Source organism: Rhinoderma darwinii, chromosome 13 (genome assembly GCF_050947455.1).
Source record: "Rhinoderma darwinii isolate aRhiDar2 chromosome 13, aRhiDar2.hap1, whole genome shotgun sequence".
NCBI classification, from domain to species: domain Eukaryota; kingdom Metazoa; phylum Chordata; class Amphibia; order Anura; family Rhinodermatidae; genus Rhinoderma; species Rhinoderma darwinii.
The window spans coordinates 33,099,401-33,119,943 of record NC_134699.1 but is presented as its reverse complement, the minus strand read 5'-3'; the positions used below and the strand labels follow the sequence as shown (position 1 = coordinate 33,119,943).

General features: G+C 39.2%; 1 protein-coding gene across 1 annotated transcript in view; it reads left to right on the top strand.

Annotated features, from left to right (window-relative positions):
- Window positions 1-20,543, top strand: part of LOC142665945 (deoxynucleoside triphosphate triphosphohydrolase SAMHD1-like) — a 111,099-nt gene that overhangs the window by 3,312 nt on the left and 87,244 nt on the right. The window contains exons 2-3 of the mRNA XM_075845772.1: window positions 2,331-2,402; window positions 11,983-12,143. Coding sequence (XP_075701887.1) covers window positions 2,364-2,402; window positions 11,983-12,143 — 200 coding nt within the window. The 5' untranslated portion in view covers window positions 2,331-2,363. The remainder of the gene's footprint in view (window positions 1-2,330; window positions 2,403-11,982; window positions 12,144-20,543) is intronic.

Below are 20,543 nucleotides of genomic sequence, written 5' to 3'. Positions count from 1 at the left end.
GATTCTGGCAGTTGCTAGGGGCGTGTCTTACTGTGTGTGATGTTACGATCTGTCTGTCTATCTTTGATGGGCAGTGAACTCTTCCATGCAAACAGTATGAGAGATGTTTTAAGAATGGGAATATATTTAAATACATAAATGTACATCATTATTTGGCTATACATAAATGTGTGTGTGTGTGTGTGTGTGTATATATATATATATATATATATATATATATATATATATATATGTGTGTGTATGTATCTATATATATTTATTATCAAGAGAGCACGATATATATATATATATATATATATATATATATATATATATATATATATAGAGATTTGTATATGAGACAGATACATACAGACAAACAGATGGGTAAACATGAGAGGGAATGCACAATAGGTATACTCATTGGCCATCTTATAGATGTATGAAGTAGCCCAGTTTCATGGAACAGGTCACATGTTTTCTGGAGAAACAACATACCCATTACATGAATCATCAGTATTACAGAGCCATCAGAATATAAACACTGCAACATGTATATAATGAGAAGATTCCCTCTTCATTTACATTGTAAGTTAATAATATATATAATTGCATGATACCATTGTTTCTGTATATCTAAACAACCTATACTCATGAGCCTTGTGGCTATAGAAACTCGCTGCCTCTGTATGTGTAATAGACACCTAGCAATACATTATGGTTAGATTTAAAAAGAATCTGTCCCCATGGAAATTGTTTATACTCACTTTTACCACTCACAGTAACTCGGCAAATAGTCCGTGCCCTGCATTGTAATACACCGTGTATATATCTCTATGGTTACAGATTCCTTTTAAACACAATCTTGTTAGATGGTGGGTTTATATATGTCACATGTGAATATCAAATACTGCTTTTGAAATATATTCAACTACTAAAAACAGGATGTATCTGCATTACTTTTTTTTTATTGTATTGTAAGTAAATCTTTCTAGAAATTGATTTCAGATATTACAAATATTTGTGAATGTTGACTATTTCTTTTGAAAAACCTATTTGCGTAGACACTTTCTATTTTTCATGTACTGGCATTGATCCATTGTTATTTGTTGTGGTGTTTGGATTGTTTTTTTCTCTTTTTTTATTCCTGGTGGATTTTATTGCACTTAGAGTCACTGCGCTTTCATCAAACTTTTGAAATGCCATAGTCCTATCAACAGTTTGGATCGGTCGGGGTCCGGGTGCTGAGACCCCCACCGTTGCTGAAACGAAGATGCAGAAGCGCTCCGCTGAGCGCCCTGTACCTTTTTGCTGGGATCGGCGCTCCCCGTCAAGCTGAAGACCACTTACATAGACGTTCTATATGAGCCATCTTCAGTCTGACGGGAAGTGCCGATCATAGCCGAATTTACAAAGCATTCAGCGGAGCGCTTCTGCACCTTCGTTTCAGCAACGGCGGGTGTCTCCACACCCGGACGCCACAGATCCAAACTTTTGATAGGTCTTTATGACATATCAAAGGTTTGATGAAAGTGCAGTTACTTTTTAAAGGAACGTTATGCAGAAAAGAATGAAGACAATAGAAATGTTTTGGGTCCTTGCTTGAGGATTCCCAATTTATGGATGGACCCTCTTCTCTGTGTACATAAACACGGAGCTATATAACCTGGCAGAATAGTGTTTTCAGCACTGATGCTGTAGATGGAATAGAAATATTCTCACACAAGAGATGGGTAATCACATTTTTCATCACCAAATACATTTTTGTTGGTCTTCCATGGATTTGTTAAACCTGACACCTTTTTCTTTCATTCTTCAATTGCTGCATCTGGAGGGACCAGGATACATAGTGTTTGCTAGTACAGGGAGCACGCCGACAGTTATATAGAGAGCATCAAGAGGGTTAATTATAAGATAACAGGTGTATACTAGAAGGAGGAAAACAAAAGTGTTGCCAGAACGGGGTATGGCATTTAAGCCTTTACCTTGCAACACGAAAGGAAAGAGCAAGGGTGGAGTAAAGAGAGAAACACCTCTAGTATAAACATTTATGTCACACTTGGGATATATATTTTGGTCTCTGCAAAATAATTCTTCAGAGCGCTTGTATTCCAGCGACACAAGCAGTTTCTAGTTCCAGTCCGATCTTCTATACAACAGTAAGTACCATAACAACTCTTAAAGGGAACAATTGCAAGACTAGTTGATATCGGATACACAGGAATGAGCAATATAGACGGTCTATGGGCGCTCCATAAACTTAAGCATTTGAAAACTAAGATTGGTTAGAATTTAAAATGATAAAAATGTAACCAAGCCATAATCTAACAAAACTCCACTTTTTCTTCTAGTTTTTGGCATTGGAATTAATCTACAGCTTACAAATGGCAGAACAAAAAACCCAAATTACCAACGCTTCAAAGGTATGTCTTGGCAATAATAATCTTTCAGGATATTCTGCTGCCCTCAGACTATGCGGTTCAACTGCAACTTGTGTGCAGAGCGGGTGAAAGATGTTGCCGCTTTTAATTTCTGCCATCTTACAGTTTAAGGAACCAGAAGGCTTGATATTAGAATGTATTATCTCTGCTGTGTATGTGATCGAGAAACCATTTTAATTAAAGTTTATGCAGAAGTTATAACATTTAATTGGTGCGATGGTCCAAAATTAAATTTATTACATATGTTTGTACAAAAAATATATATAGTTTTACTACAAATGACAAATTTAAACTATAACACTATCAATTAAAATTTATTCTAACAAAATGAATCAATCCATGTAAAAGACAAGAAACAAAACAACAAAAAGGGTATATATACTGCTCTGTATTAAAAAAAAATAAAAACAACAATGTTCCCAATAATATTTGGTAAATGTCTTTTTAAATACAGATATGTAATAATTGTATGGTATTTTATTAAATGTTCTGTGCAACATTAACAGTAGTTTGTGGAGCTACAATAGTCGGGAGTCACTTTTTCCATTGAATATGCCACTATTAGTGTATACTAGTGGTTGGTAAGTGTGTTTTTCTTGAAAATTATTCTTTAACCCCTTCCCTCTTTAGCCACTTTTGACCTTCCTGACCAAGCCTCATTTTTCAAATCTGACATGTTTCACTTTATGTGGTAATAACGTCGGAATGCTTGTACCTATCCAAGCGATTCTGAGATTGTTTTCTCGTGACACATTGGACTTTATGTTACTGGCAAAATTTGCCCGATACATTCAGTATTTAATTGTGAAAAACACCAAAATATAGTGAAAAATTGCAAAAAATAGCATTTTTATCAATTTAAATGTATCTGCTTGTAAGACAGGCAGTTATAACACACAAAATTGTTGCTAATTAACATCCCCCATGTGTCTACTTTAGTTTGGCATCGTTTTTTGAACATCCTTTTATTTTTCTAGGACGTTACAAGGCTTAGAACTTTAGCAGCAATTTCTCACATTTTCAAGAAAATTTCAAAAGGCTATTTTTACAGGGGCCAGTTCAGTTCTGAAGTGGCTTTGAGGGCCTTATATATTAGAAACCCCCAAAAAGTCACCCCATTTTAAAAACTGCACCCCTCAAAGTATTCAAAACAGCATTCAGAAAGTGTTTTAACCCTTTAGACGTTTCACAGGAATGAAAGCAATATAGAGGGGAAATTTATAAATTTCGTTTTTTTTTGCAGAAATTCATTTTGAATCCATTTTTTGTGTAACACAGAAAGTTTCACCAGAAAAATGCAACTCAATATTTATTGCCCAGATTCTGCAGTTTTTAGAAATATCCCACATGTCGCCCTAGCGTGCTTATGGACTGAAACACAGGCCTCCGAAGCAAAGGAGCACCTTGAGGATTTTGGGGCCTTGTTTTTATTACAATATATTTTAGGCACCATATCCGGTTTGAAGGACTCTTGCGGTGCCAAAACAGTGGAAACCGCCCACAAGTGACCCCATTTTGGAAACTACACCCCTTGAGGAAATTATCTAGGGGTATAGTGAGCATTTTGACCCCACAGGTTTTTTGCAGAAATTATTGGAAGTAGGATGTGAAAATGAAAATCTACATTTTTCACAATAAAACGTAGGTTTAGCTCATTTTTTTTTCATTTCCACAAGGACTAAAAGAGAAAAAGCACCACAACATTTGTAGAGCAGTTTGTCCCGAGTAAAACAGTACCCCACATTTGATCATAGACTGCTGTTTGGACACATGGCAGGGCTTAGAAGGGAAGGAACCCCATTTGGCTTTTGGAGCTCAAATTTAGCAGGAATGGTTTGCGGAGGCCATGTCACATTTGCAAAGCCCCTGAGGGCACAAAACAGTGGAAACCCCCCACAAGTGACCCCATTTTGGAAACTACACCCCTTGAGGAAATTATCTAGGGGTATAGTGAGCATTTTGACCCCACAGATTTTTTGCAGAAATTATTGGAAGTAGGATGTGAAAAATGAAAATCTACATTTTTCCCAATAAAACGTAGGTTTAGCTAATTTTTTTTCATTTTCACAAGGTCTAAAAGAGAAAAAGCACCACAACATTTGTAGAGCAGTTTGTCCCGAGTAAAACAGTACCCCACATTTGATCATAGACTGCTGTTTGGACACACGGCAGGGCTTAGAAGTGAAGGAACCCCATTTGGCTTTTGGAGCTCAAATTTAGCAGGAATGGTTTGCGGATGCCATGTCGCATTTGCAAAGCCCCTGAGGGCACAAAACAGTGGAAACCCCCAACAAGTGACCCCATTTTGGAAACTACACCCCTTGAGGAAATTATCTAGGGGTATAGTGAGCATTTTGACCCCACAAATTTTTTGCAGAAATTATTGGAAGTAGGATGTGAAAATGAAAATCTACATTTTTCCCAATAAAACGTAGGTTTAGCTCATTTTTTTTCATTTCCACAAGGACTAAAAGAGAAAAAGCACCACAACATTTGTAGAGCAGTTTGTCCCGAGTAAAACAGTACCCCACATTTGATCATAGACTGCTGTTTGGACACACGGCAGGGCTTAGAAGGGAAGGAACCCCATTTGGCTTTTGGAGCTCAAATTTAGCAGGAATGGTTTGCGGATGCCATGTCGCATTTGCAAAGCCCCTGAGGGCACAAAACAGTGGAAACCCCCCACAAGTGACCCCATTTTGGAAACTACACCCCTTGAGGAAATTATCTAGGGGTATAGTGAGCATTTTGACCCCACAAATTTTTTGCAGAAATTATTGGAAGTAGGATGTGAAAATGAAAATCTACATTTTTCCCAATAAAACGTAGGTTTAGCTCATTTTTTTTCATTTCCACAAGGACTAAAAGAGAAAAAGCACCACAACATTTGTAGAGCAGTTTGTCCCGAGTAAAACAGTACCCCACATTTGATCATAGACTGCTGTTTGGACACACGGCAGGGCTTAGAAGGGAAGGAACCCCATTTGGCTTTTGGAGCTCAAATTTAGCAGGAATGGTTTGCGGATGCCATGTCGCATTTGCAAAGCCCCTGAGGGCACAAAACAGTGGAAACCCCCCACAAGTGACCCCATTTTGGAAACTACACCCCTTGAGGAAATTATCTAGGGGTATAGTGAGCATTTTGACCCCACAAATTTTTTGCAGAAATTATTGGAAGTAGGATGTGAAAATGAAAATCTACATTTTTCCCAATAAAACGTAGGTTTAGCTCATTTTTTTTCATTTCCACAAGGACTAAAAGAGAAAAAGCACCACAACATTTGTAGAGCAGTTTGTCCCGAGTAAAACAGTACCCCACATTTGATCATAGACTGCTGTTTGGACACACGGCAGGGCTTAGAAGGGAAGGAACCCCATTTGGCTTTTGGAGCTCAAATTTAGCAGGAATGGTTTGCGGATGCCATGTCGCATTTGCAAAGCCCCTGAGGGCACAAAACAGTGGAAACCCCCCACAAGTGACCCCATTTTGGAAACTACACCCCTTGAGGAAATTATCTAGGGGTATAGTGAGCATTTTGACCCCACAAATTTTTTGCAGAAATTATTGGAAGTAGGATGTGAAAATGAAAATCTACATTTTTCCCAATAAAACGTAGGTTTAGCTCATTTTTTTTCATTTCCACAAGGACTAAAAGAGAAAAAGCACCACAACATTTGTAGAGCAGTTTGTCCCGAGTAAAACAGTACCCCACATTTGATCATAGACTGCTGTTTGGACACACGGCAGGGCTTAGAAGGGAAGGAACCCCATTTGGCTTTTGGAGCTCAAATTTAGCAGGAATGGTTTGCGGAGGCCATGTCGCATTTGCAAAGCCCCTGAGGGCACAAAACAGTGGAAACCCCCCACAAGTGACCCCATTTTGGAAACTACACCCCTTGAGGAAATTATCTAGGGGTATAGTGAGCATTTTGACCCCACAGGCTTTTTGCAGAATTTATTGGAAGTAGGCCGTGAAAATGAAAATGTAAATTTTAACCAATAAAACGTAGGTTTAGCAAAATTTTTTTTCATTCCCACAAGGACTAAAGGAGAAAAAGCACCACAACATTTGTAGAGCAGTTTATCCTGAGTAAAACAGTACCCCACATGTGGTCATAAACGGCTGTTTGGACACACGGCAGGGCTCAGAAGGGAAAGAACACCATTTGGAGTTCAAATGTAACTGGAATGGTTTGCGGTGGCCATGTCGCATTTGCAAAGCCCCTGAGGGGTCAAAACAGTAGAACCCCCCCACAAGTGACCCCATTTTGGAAACTACACCCCTTGAGTAAATTATCTAGGGGTATAGTGAGCATTTTGACCCCACAGGCTTTTTGCAGAATTTATTGGAAGTAGGCCGTGAAAATGAAAATGTAAATTTTAACCAATAAAACGTAGGTTTAGCAAAATTTTTTTTCATTCCCACAAGGACTAAAGGAGAAAAAGCACCACAACATTTGTAGAGCAGTTTATCCTGAGTAAAACAGTACCCCACATGTGGTCATAAACGGCTATTTGGACACACGGCAGGGCTCAGAAGGGAAAGAACACCATTTGGAGTTCAAATGTAACTGGAATGGTTTGCGGTGGCCATGTCGCATTTGCAAAGCCCCTGAGGGGTCAAAACAGTGGAAACCCCCCACAAGTGACCCCATTTTGGAAACTACACCCCTTGAGTAAATTATCTAGGGGTATAGTGAGCATTTAAAAAAATGTTTCAATTAAAATCCATGGATGTGTGATAAACTTTGAAGCACTCTTTTATGCACAGGCCAGGTTTGTCGGGACAGGTTTCACAATGATAAGTTGTGTCTCGTCTTCTCCCTCTGTTGTAACACACTTTACACCTTTTTTGGCTCCTTCCCTTTTTACCAGTGGGGGGGATTTCGCCAGGAAAGTGTTGCCCTGGTACAATACGTGGACCATCGCTTCTAGAAGTACTGGGGCTCTCCCCTTCCTGGTCCCCAAATACAAGGGCCTTGATAACCGCTTCTTGAAACTGAAGGAATGTCCCTGTCCGGCCTGCACATCGGTATAGCACGTAAGCGTTATACAATGCCATCTGTACCACGTGCACGGCCAGCTTTTTGTACCACGTCTTTGTTTTACGCATGGCACTGTACGGCTTCAGTACTTGATCAGAGAGATCAACACCTCCCATGTACTTATTGTAGCCGAGGATGCAGTCTGGCTTGGGGGTCATTGTGGTGCTACCTCGGACAGGGACAGGGGTGATGCCACTACCGTGTATTGTGGTCAACATAAGGACGTCCCTCTTGTCCTTATACTTGACCAGCAACAAGTTATCGCTGTGTAGTGCCCTGCTTTCTCCTTTTCTTAGGGGTTGCCCAATCAGATTTTTAGAGAGGCCTCTCTGATTTTTGCGCACGGTGCCGCATGCTACAGTACTTCTGGTGGAGAGGCATTTAAATAGTGGGATGCTGGTATAGAAGTTATCCACGTAAAGGTGATAACCCTGGTCCAGCAGTGGGTGCATCAAGTCCCACACTATTTTTCCACTAACTCCCAGGACAGGGGGGCATTCTGGAGGTTCTATCCTGGTGTCCTTCCCTTCATAAACCCGAAACCTGTAGGTGTACCCTGAGCTGCTCTCGCACAGCTTGTACATTTTAATTCCATACCTCGCCCTCTTGCTTGGCAGGTATTGGCGGAATTTTAGTCTCCCCTTAAAATGTACAAGGGACTCGTCTATTGCTATGTTCTTTTCGGGGGTGTACACTTCCTGAAATTTGGTGCAGAAATAATCAATCATTGGCCTGATTTTGAATAGGCGGTCGTATGTGGGGTCATCACGGGGCGGGCACTGTGCATTATCATTATAATGCAAAAATTTCAGAATAATTTCAAATCGTGCCCGGGTCATTGCCATGTGGTATAATGGGGTGCTGTATAAAATGTCCGCACTCCAGTATTGCCTAATCTCTGGTTTTTTTACTAGGCCCATATGTAGGACAAGGCCCCAAAATTTCATCATCTCCGCTGCCTCTATGGGGGTCCACCTAGCAAATGATGACGTGGGGTTTTGGGCTAAAAATTGTTGGGCATATAAATTTGTTTGGGCCGCCATTACATTAACAAAATCCTCAGTGAAAAACAGATTGAAATAGTGAATTTCTGCGAGGCCTACAGTCTCAAATAGAATTCCAGAGCTCCCTGTGAAATCTGGAATGTGAGGCTCATAATTATCAGGGGGTGGGTTCCACAGGGTATCGCTCATTTGGGGGGTTGCCTCAGCTGATGTCCTGGGGCGTCTTTGCGGGGGTTCCTCATCACTGGATGAGGATGATGAGGTCAAGATGAATGGGGCAATTTCCTCTTCTCCCTCGCTGGCCGATTCAGTGTCAGAGGCCAGGATGGCGTATGCCTCCTCAGCGGAGTAGAGCCTTTGAGATGATTGGGCCATTTTTATTAGGGGGGTATGTAGTGCTTCAACACGTGTAATACTCTTTATAGAGGTGGTTTTGTATGTTGTGCTTTTACACGTGTAATATGAAATTTATAGGAAAAAAAAAAGAAAAAGAAGAGAAGAATAAGAAAAATTTAGGAGAAAGAAATTTATTGAACGTTCAATATAGAACTGTAAAAAAAACTGAGCTACAACTGTGTCGCTACGCTATCAGAAATTTAGTGAACAAATTTCAGTTAAAAAAAACTGAATGTATGTCACTAAATGGACGCTGACTATAAGATGTAAATTTATACTAAAACTGTCGCTACGCTATCAAAAATTTAGTGAACAAACTTCAGTTAAAAAAAACTGAATGTTCGTCACTAAACGGACGCTGACTATAACGCTATAAATTTATACTAACTGTCGCTACGCTATCAAAAATTTAGTGAACGAACTTCAGTTAAAAAAAAACTGAATGTCCGTCACTAAATGGACGCTGACTATAAGATGTAAATTTATACTAAAACTGTCGCTACGCTATCAAAAATTTAGTGAACAAACTTCAGTTAAAAAAACTGAATGTCCGTCACTAAACGGACGCTGACTATAACGCTATAAATTTATACTAACTGTCGCTACGCTATCAAAAATTTAGTGAACGAACTTCAGTTAAAAAAAACTGAATGTTCGTCACTAAACGGACACTGACTATAACGCTATAAATTTATACTAACTGTCGCTACGCTATCAAAAATTTAGTGAACGAACTTCAGTTAAAAAAAAACTGAATGTCCGTCACTAAACGGATGCTGACTATAAGATGTAAATTTATACTAACTGTCGCTACGCTATCAAAAATTTAGTGAACGAACTTCAGTTAAAAAAAAACTGAATGTCCGTCACTAAATGGACGCTGACTATAACGCTATAAATTTATACTAACTGTCGCTACGCTATCAAAAATTTAGTGAACGAACTAAATGTCCGTCACTAAATGGACGCTAACTATAAGAAGTCAATTTATTCAAACTGTATAAAAAAATATATAGCTAGAACTTCTGCTATATATCTTTTTTTACAAAACGGACGTCAGTAAACGTCCGCTACTCTAATGCTAGTCTTTTTTTTTTACAGTTTTATAAAATGAAGAAAAAAAGGCCAAAAAAAAACCTGCGTAAACAAATTACCACTGAGGCTGATTATTAGACTCAGCACTCAGTAGCCGCAGGGCGCACGCAAAAAAAAGGTGCAGTAATAAAAAAGGCCAAAAAATAAAAAAAATTACCACGGATGCTGATCAGTGATGGCGGTCACTGATCAGCACTCAGTGGCCGCAGGGCGCACACAGGGAGGTGCAAAATACAAAAAAAAAGGAAGTCCTGTGCCAAAAATTGGCGGTCAGTGATGGCGGTCACTGATCCGCACTCGGCGGCCGCAGGACGTAAAAAGGGAAAGATGGGGAGGGTGGGATGGGGGGGGAGGGTACAGGGATAAGAAGTTTAGGAAAAAAAACAAGTGCTGCTGCTAAAAAAAAAAAAAATCAGCAGCAGCACAGTTGATGATGATGACGGTTCACTCTTCTGCAGGAAGCAGTCGGATGAAGACGTCACAGCAGGATCGCAGCACAGAAGGCCTCAGATTCGGTAAGTTGGCTTCACAGACGGTCACACCAGCTCTGCTCACCGTTCCTAACCGGAATGAGGTGGGCAGGGCTGGTGTAGGGTGTTTCAAACACCCGCCATGGCTGCGATTGGTCGGTCGGTGCTGACCGACCAACCATAGCGATCTGGGGGCTGGCATCACCGCCATTTTTTACATGGAACATGGTAGTCATTGGTGCTGTCCTAGACAGCACCAATCACCACCATATCACTGTGCCCTGTGGCACAGTGATTGGCAAAAGCCGCAAACAGCCGCAATTGGCCGGTCTGAATTGAACGGCCAATGGCGGCGATCGCCGATGCGGGGGGGAGGCGACACCCCCCTGGGCATCGTGTACAGATGTCCTGCTGTTATGAACAGCAGCCATCTTTACTTTAAAACTTTTATTTTTGATACGGTAACCCCTTCTGCATTTGACGTACATGTACGGCAAGATGCGGGAAGTCAATGCTTTCCATGACGTACATGTACGGCAAATGTCGGGAAGGGGTTAAAAAAAGAAAAAAAAATGGAGGAGGAATTTGGAAAGGAAAAAAAAAATCATTTTTAAGCATCCTTTAATCTCTAAGATGACCTGGGCAGGTATGTTCAGGGGAGTCAAGATGCTAGTTAACATCACGTAAATTAAAGCTCCCAGGACAATTTAATGCTCAGCGTCTCCCCCGCTATCCTGACCGATTCACTCTAAAACGACTTTTAGAAGCCTTTGAGAATTGAGAGTGTACCAAAATTTGAAAATGTGAGACACTGTAGCAGAACATGGGACCTTAAATGAACATTTAAACATTTTCTTGCCCAAACTCGCGTGTTATAAATTGCTGCAAGATCTCATCCTAGTATCTTCTGTAGCCTGGTGAGAATGTGGCAGCGAACCCCAACCTTAGAGGCTCACGCTTATATTTTTTTATTGTGCATATGAAAATGTTACTGTTTTTTTTTTAAATGCAATGTGTTTGTGTTAACTTGCTTTTCTCCCCAGGGATGCAGTTCCAGGAGGAAGACCTGTTGCTGAGGACTGTGTACATCATTTGATTTGGACTGTAATTTTTTTGTGTAGAACGTGCCTTGGTTCTGGTGCAGGCAATGGCGGCTGATGTAGGCTTAAATGTGGTGCCGGGGACATACGACTCATTATAGTAAGGAGCTTCCCCATTAGAGACAGTGTGCTATTAGTAAGTGAACGGGTGGGAGCCTTTCTAAAAGCAATTAAGAATCAAGCAATTTGTTTAGGCTGCAAGCCAGGAGGTTAAGCAAGGACCTGATATTGAAGAGGACATACTGTACCATAAAGGACTGCCCTAGACTCTGTCCTACTGAGTTGTGAGCCAGCCATCATTGCCTGAACCAAGTTGAAACATGTGCCTCCCATATCTGACTTTGATTTGCTATTAATCTTAGTCTTCGTTCCATCTTTCCCTTACACCACGCGAAGAAACTTTACTGCAAATTCTGACTTCTTGTTCTTTGTTTTGTTCTTTTTGCATTAGGTCTGCAATGATCCAATACATGGACATATTGAATTGCATCCCTTATTAATTCGTATTATAGACACTCCTCAGTTCCAGCGCCTGCGATATATTAAACAGCTAGGTGGCATATATTTTGTTTTTCCTGGAGCTTCTCACAATAGATTTGAGCACTCTATTGGGTATGTGACTATTTCAGTTTCTAAAATGTTGTACTTTTTGTATTGTATTCTACTAAAAAAATTACCAACGTTAATGTTTTTAATCAATTTTGGAGCAACAGATATGGAAACTAAAGCTGTAATTCAAAAACATAAATGATTTCAGAAACTTAAAATGACAATATAGCAACTAACCCCTTCAGGAGAGATTTCACACAGATTTTTGTCATGTTTTTGCTGGTTGAGTTGTATTTTTTTTAATGGTACCATTATGGGGAACATATAAGGTCCCCTTTCCATGTTTAAAAGCATTCAATCTAGAGCTGTATTGTTGGACTTTTATAGTGCATAAAATTTAATTTTATGTGATTATGATGAACATCATGTGGTTTGAATGCCCTCTCTCTGGATGAATATATATTGCACTTTATTTTCAGTCTACAGCTAAATGGGGACTTCTATTTTTTTCTTATGGGGATAAAAGTTACATGTAACCTTGTGACTATAGCAACAATTCCAGTAATGTTTTCCCCATAAGGAATAAAAGGAGTTGCATGTATCCCTAGCCTTATAATATCTTGAATAGTCACAAGATTAGCCTTTCTGGCTAGATGAGATCTTCTTTTGCCTTCACTTCAACTATAGTTTATATTGGCATTGAGTTAACAATATTCCTATAGTGTTCAGTAGAATATTTGCTTACTGATGGTGCCTGTATGCTTTATACCAGCAGGGCAGGGGTGGGATTACAATTTCTAACAGGTTCCCTACATGGCAAGCGGTTGGAAAATTATTCCTACTCTGATAATCCAAAAAAATCATAAATTGCTGAATCAGGTCTACCCTTGCTGTATACATTTGTACCGTGCGTAACTACAGCTCCAAGTATAACCTAAACAATGGTAAGAGTATTTGGGAAATGTTTCACAAATAAGATTCCACCCATCATCGTACCATAAACTGAATACAGCACTGTTCCGATGAAATCAGAGGCAAAATACAGAATAACAATCAGTGACTCATAGGTGATGTCTTCTCTGATTGTAGACATTCACTTTTCCTTTTCCCCAGATCGCAATAAGGACTTCTAGAAAGTTTGCCAACTAGACCTCTTCACCATCTATACTGACAAGTTCCTCATAGTGCCGCACACTGTGCCCCCTTAACCGCTTCCTGACCACCCACAGTAAATTCAAGTCGGCGCTTGCTGGGCTCTGTGCTGCGGTGACGTGAATTAATGGTGTTAAAAGCGCGATCGGGTGTTTCAGTGTAGTGCTGACACCCAGATCGTGCTGTTAACCCATGCCTCTGGTCCCGGAGACATGATCAGGACCCGATTGGTTTAGGTTCCGATCATGTGATTGCAGGGAAAGTTTGTTGCAGCAACAAACTGGAAAGTTTGTTGCTAGAACAAACTTTCCCGGGGACCGATTGCAGGGCTTGCCATCGGTTGTCAGGGCAAAACCGGAGGCCATACAACGGCCTCCGGGTCTGCCATGCACGGAAGGACCAGCTGGAGGGTGGTCTTAATAGGCTTCCTGCCAGTGTAACTCTCAGCGTCACACTGACAGTTTATAATACATTACACTACCTAGGTAGTGTAATGTATTATAGCAGCTATCAGTCCTGCAGGTCTTCAAGTAAAAAGTAAAAAAACAAGGTAAAAAAATGTGTAAATAAAAGTGTAAAAATAAGTTCTAAGTTACATAAACAAAAAATGCTTTTTATCCTATAATAAGTCTTTTATTATAGGAAAAAATAAAAACGTACCAAATATTTGTGCTTTTTTTTTTGTTTTTTTATCACCCAAACTATAAAACTATAATATTATTGTTCCAGCACGGTGAACACCGCAAAAAAATAATTAAAAAACTATGCCAGAATCACAATTTTTTGATCAAAAAGTCGCATGTACCCCAAAATAATACCAATTAAAACTACAACCCGTTCCACAAAAAACAAGTTCTTACACAGCTTTTTTGACTGAAAAATAAAAAAGTTCTGGCTCTCAGAATATGGTGACACAAAAAATAAATCATTTTATAGAAAAGTGATTTTATTGCGCAAACGCCACAAAACATAAAAAAAAAACGATATACATATGGTATCGTCGTAATCGTATCAACCCGCAGAATAAAGTAAAATGTCAATTATAGTGAACGGTGAAAACTGTAAGAAAAAAAACCTTGTCAGATTTTTTGTGTTTTTGTCACCTTGCTTGCCAAAAAATCGAATAAAAAGTAATTAAAAAATCACATGTACCCTAAAATGGTACCAATGAAAACTACAGATTGTAACGCAACAAATAAGGCCTCACACGGCTCCGGTGGAGAAAAAATAAAAAAGTTCTGGCTCTCAGAATATAGCGAGAGAAATTGTACAGAACGTTCCAAAAGCGGATACGATTGGGCGCCATTTATTAGTGCGACACTGCCAACATATCTATGAATTATTATTTATTTACCGCATTATTATACCCTCTTATTATGCCCTTATGTACTTTGCACAGATTACATATACACTGATTTACTCCGCACAGATTATATGTGCCCTCACATTATAAACTGAAATACCAGCAAAACCTCAAACAGAACAACTACCAAGCTAAATCTGCGCTCCAAAAGCCAAATGGCACTCCCTCGCTTCGGAGCCCTACAGTGTGCCCGAACAACAGCTTACGTCCACATATGACATTTTACACCCGTGAGAACCTGCTCAACATTGTATGAGGTATTTGTCTTCAGTGGCAAAAACTGGGCACAACCTATTGTGCATTAAAATGGCATATCAGTGTAAAATTTTAATTTTCACTTTGCACCATCCACTGCGCATTAACACCTTCACGCACCATGGCTTAAATAGCATGTCGTGGTGCGGGGGGTGGGTGTGTATATATGGGGCGGGTTCATGCGCTGAGCCCGCTCCATATGATGCAGGTGTCAGCTTTGTTACAGATGACACCCGGGACTAACGGACAGGAACAGCGTAGCCTGTAAAAATGTGATTATACTGCAAAACCTTAGTATTGTACCAGCGATCTAATGATCACGGGTTCAAGTCCCCTAGGGGGACTAATAAAATGTGTAAAAAAAAAAAAAGTTGTTATTAGTGAAAAAAATATATAATATATTTAAAGTCCAAAAAAAAAGACCCTTTCCCATATTTCCTATAAAGTAATGCAAAAAATATACAAAATTGGTATCGCTGCATCCGGAAAAATCGAAAGTATTACAATATACCATTATTTAACTCGAACGCTGTAGAAAATAAAGAATTTACAACGCCAAAATCGCTGTTTTTTGGTCACCTTATCTTTTAAAAGAAATGTAATAAGAAGTGATCAAAAAGTTGTATGTACCAAAAAATGGTACCAATAAAAACTACAGCTCGTCCCGCAAAAAATAAGCCCTCACACCGCTCCATCGACCAAAAAATAAAAAAAGTTATGGCTATCTGAATATTCTTGAAACAAAATATTTTGTTTTTTTAACAAATAGATTTTACTTTGTAACAGTAGTAAAATATATAGAAAAAACTGTATCAGTTTATCACCTTAATCGTATTAAGTCTCAGAAAATATGTAAGTTGTCATTTTTACCGCCCGGTGAAAGCCGTAAAAACGAAACCCAAAAAACAATTGAGGAATCGCAGCTTTTTCCAATTTCAGCCCGCAAATAATTTTTTTTTCAGCTTCCCAGTACATTTACCAGTTCAGGACCGGGCTATTTTGAGCCTTCAGGACCAGACACCGTTTAGCCCCCTTTAGCACGCGTTAGTTAAATGGCTATAACTTTTTTATATGTTGGGCTAACTACGTGATTTTTGCGATGTTTTTTCCGTATACAATGCAGGTTTGTTTTTTTTTATCGTTTTCATACACATCCTTTTTGCTATTTTAGAATTTTTATTCATAAAGTTTGAAAATAATAGAAAATAAAAAAATAAGCTTTTTAGGTTTCAGCTATTTTTTTTGGTAATAACATAGTTTTACCCTAAAATAGACCTTTTATTTGTGATCGTCATTGTCTACCGTAAATTTTAATATATTACATGTCTATATTAGGGTAATTGGGTCAGCGCTAGCGTTACCACAATGATTGGCGGGGGGGGAACGTTCTTTTTTGGCGTGGGTATTTTATGTGTATTTATCATTAATTTATTTTTTTTGCACTTTACTATTTTTTTTATTACTATGGTCTGTCCCTCAAAGGTCAAAAAAGACCTTTGGGGGAATTTATATATTTTTTTTCTTTCTTTTCCACAATCTTTTCCACTGTAACTGAAGCTGCACAGCAGCCCCAGTTACAGGGGAAATCAGCCCTCTCATAGTCACGATTTTCACTAATAGGGCTGTGCTGGGTCTAGTTAGACCCAGCAGCAGTCTGTCAGTAACGGCACCCGGCGATCATGTGACCAGTCACATGAACACCGGGAGGAATAGAGATAGCGGCGCAGCCGCTGCCTCTATTCCTATACACAGCGTTCATTGAGTGCTGTGTAAAAGAGATCGGAGAAGACAGAAGCAGCAAAAGCTGCTTCTATCCTCTCCTCAGGGTCCCCGGCAGTCACTGACAGCCGGAGACCCGACATTCAGCTGCCCTATCGCTTCAGGCAGCAAGTTAAAACCTGAGCCGTAAAAAGTCTATGGCTCGGGTTTTAAGGACCCTGACTGCTGGCTGTAAAAACACAGCCAGCGGACGGGAACCAGTTAAATGGTACTTTTAAATGGTGTCACTAGAAACTACAACTCCTACGGCAAAAAATAAGCCCTCACACCACTCTGACGGAAAAATTAAAAAGTTATGGCTCTTGGAAAGCGGGAAGGGAAGAACTAAAATGAAAAAGCAAAAAATGGATCGGTCCTGAAAGGGTTAATTAATTTCTAATGACAAAACATTTATGACCCCGTGGGGTATTGCCGTACTTGGGAGAAATTGCTTTACAAATGTTGGGGTGCTTTTTCTCCTTTTATCCTTTGTGAAAATGAAAAAATTCAACATTTTTATGGAAAAAAAGTTGATATTCATTTTCTGGCCTAATTCTAATTCTAATAAATTCTGCAAAAGACCTGTGGGGTCTAAATGCTCACTATACCCCTAGATAGATTCCTTAAGGGGTGTAGTTTCCCAAATGGGGTCCGTTTTGGGTGTTTCCACTATTTTGGTACCTCAGGGGCTTTGAAATGCGATATGACGCCCAAAAACTATTCCAGCTAAATTTGAGCTCCAAAATCCAAATATTGCTCCTTCCCTTCTGAGTCCTGCCGTGGGTCCAAACAGCAGTTTATTACCACAATTTGCGTATTGCTGTAATCAGGAGAAATTGTTTTACAAATTTTGTGGTTCTTTTTCTCCTTTATTAATTGTAAAAATTAAACATTTCTGTTTTTTCAGAAAAAAAAGTAGATTTTCATTTTCACGGTCTAATTCCACTAAATTCAGCAAAAAAACTGAGGTCAAAATGCTAACTTTACCCCTAAAAAAATTCCTTGAGGGGTGTAGTTTCCAAAATGGGGTCACTTTTGGGGGGTTTCCACTGTTTTGGTCCCTCCAGGGCGTTGCAAACACGACATGCACTGAAAAACAATCCACCAAAATCTGCGCTCCAAAATCCAAATGGCGCTCCTTCGCTTCTGACCTCTTCCGTGGTTCCAAACAGCAGTTTATTACCACATATGGGGTATTGTCGTAATCGGGAGAAATAGCTTTACAACAGTTGTGGTGCTTTTTACTCTTTATTCTTTGTAAAATTATTTTTTTTAATATTTTTTCAGAAACAAAATTTGAGTTTAATTTTCACAGACAAAATCCTGCAAACTATACCCTAGATAAATTCCTTGAGGTGTGTAGTTTCCAAAACCGCGTGTCACTTTTTGGGGAGTCCCCACTGTTTTGGCACCACAAGACCTCTTCAAACCTGACATGGTGCCTAAGATGTATTCTAAAAAAAGGAGGCCCCAAAATCCTCTAGGTGCTCCTTTTGCTTCTGAGGCCGGTGCTTCAAACCATTACCACACTAAAGCCACATTTATGATATTTCTAAAAACTGCAGAATCTGGGCAATAAATATTGAGTTGGGTTTCTCTGTTAAAACCTTCTGTGTTACAGAAAAAAAATTATTACAAATGAATTTCGGCAAAAAATATAAAATTTGTAAATTTCCCTTCTACTTTGCTTTAATTCCTGTGAAACGCCTAAAGGGTTAAGAACATTTCTGAATGCTGTTTTAAATTCTTCAAGGGGTGCAGTTTTTAAAATGGGTTGATTTATGGGGTCTATCTAGTAGATAAGGCCCTCAAAGCCACTTCAGAACTGAACTGGTCCTGGAAAAATAGCCTTTTGAACTTTTCTTGAAAATGTGAGTAATTGCTGCTAAAGTTCTAAGGCTTGTAACGTCCTAGAAAAATAAATATTCAAAAAACGATGCAAATATAAAGTAGACATATGGAATATGTGAAATAGTAACTAATTTGTGTGGTATCACTATCTGTTTTACAAGCAGATACATTTAAAGTTAGAAAAGTCATAATTTTTGCTAATTTTCTTAAAAGTTTGGTGTTTTTCACAAATAAGCAATGAATTTATTGACCAAATTTTTCCACTAACATAAAGTACAATATGTCACGAGAAATGCTTTTGCCTATCCAAGCGATTCTGAGAGTTATTACCATGTAAAATTATACCTGTCAGATATGCAAAAATGGGGCTGGTCCTGAAGGCCAAAATGAGCTGGGTCCTGAAAGGATTAATATGATTGTGCCATCTTAAAATAAACAAACAATCTATACATAGTGCCCCCTGAAATAAAAAAAAAGTAATCTATACTATGCCCCCTGAAAATGTTCTATACACTGTAACCCCCTTAAAAATCTATACTGTGCCCCCTGAAAACAAGAGTGTCATCCTAGCTTCTTTCTAAATACACAGGTCGCATCTCCTGTGGTCTGGCACTGTGTATTTCTTGCTATGCCATTATAGAGAGTCCAAACAAGACCCCTCACCCCTCCTCTGGGTCAGGTGGGAGGAAGTTGGCTAATTACTTGCAAAACAGGGAAAGTTGCCGGACACAATTCTAATTGGTCATAACTCCTTATATGAATCTCCTTGTGAGATACTATGTCAGACAAGTTCCCGGGCATATATTTACCACCCTTGGCATACCAAACATGACTATGAAATATGAATAATTTTAACCAATATTCAGTTCTGGGGTTTCTCATGGCAGAGAATCCCTGCACTTGAGACCCAGGGAGCATCTGAGTACCAGGATCTTACACACCTAGCTGGGTTATATACAAGATGAATTATGACAGGGGGGGGGCTTTGAAGGATTATATTTCCTTTGTCCATTACAGACATTTCTGTAGACATGTGGGTACTGGAGTTGGACTCTATGGCCTATTTGTTTAACATCTTGCTTTATATATGCTAGTTCCTTCAAGGCCGGAGTCATGGCTTGGGTGATTGTTTTCTTCATTAAGGATCTAGATACTGGTAGATCGTTTACTGGAGCTGAATCTTCATCACTGTGATCTTCGTCGCCCGAGTTCTCTATCTAACACGAGGCTGTTAACCCTCGGAGAGGAGTAGTGGGCAATTTGAAACTGATAGTAGAAGGCTCTGTTGCAGACTTACAGATACATTTATCTAGGTCTCCCTGGACATTCGATGATGTGGTGGTAACTGACTGTTCTCTGGTTGGAGCGTGCCCATATTTAAGCATGTTGGCTCTGTATTAAGGCTTTGAAATGTACGGGATTGAAACCATGTTAGAAAGTGTTCATGTCAGGAGCATTTGTATATAGCGTTTCTTGGTCACAAAGCAGGCAATTTCTAAAGCCCTAGCGTTGAGCTAGCGATAAAGTCCCTTTAGGTTTGGTCCCACAATCATGTATTGAAAAGCCGGTGGTGTGGTAAGAAATACAGGTATAAAAAATGAATACCCTTCTTTAAAGGCTACATACACCTTTTGAAATAGTTGTTTTTTTGTTGTTTTTTTTAAAATAATAATGTCTATCAGTGTGTTTGGAAATTACTTTTACTTTTTGAGATGCAGCTGCTTTGTATCCTGTATACAAAGCGGCTGTATCTAGCACTGAGACCTGAATTCGTCAAGTCAGCATCTGACACGCAAGATCCACCTGTTATCAATCACATCTAAGTTATGAATGTAAATGTGATCGGTAACCGCTCGATCCTGCGTGTCGTGATTGCCACTGACCTGACGGATGCAGGTTTTTAAAAAACAAAGTAAATATATATATATATATATATATATATATATACACACACATATATATTTCAAAGGTGTACATAGCCTTTAAGATCTGCAAGTAGCAACAGTGGTGCTAAAAGAAGTGGTTCGGTAATAATCCACGGCAGTGCAATCTGGGAAAGGCAGAGAAGAAAAAGGTACCTTTTA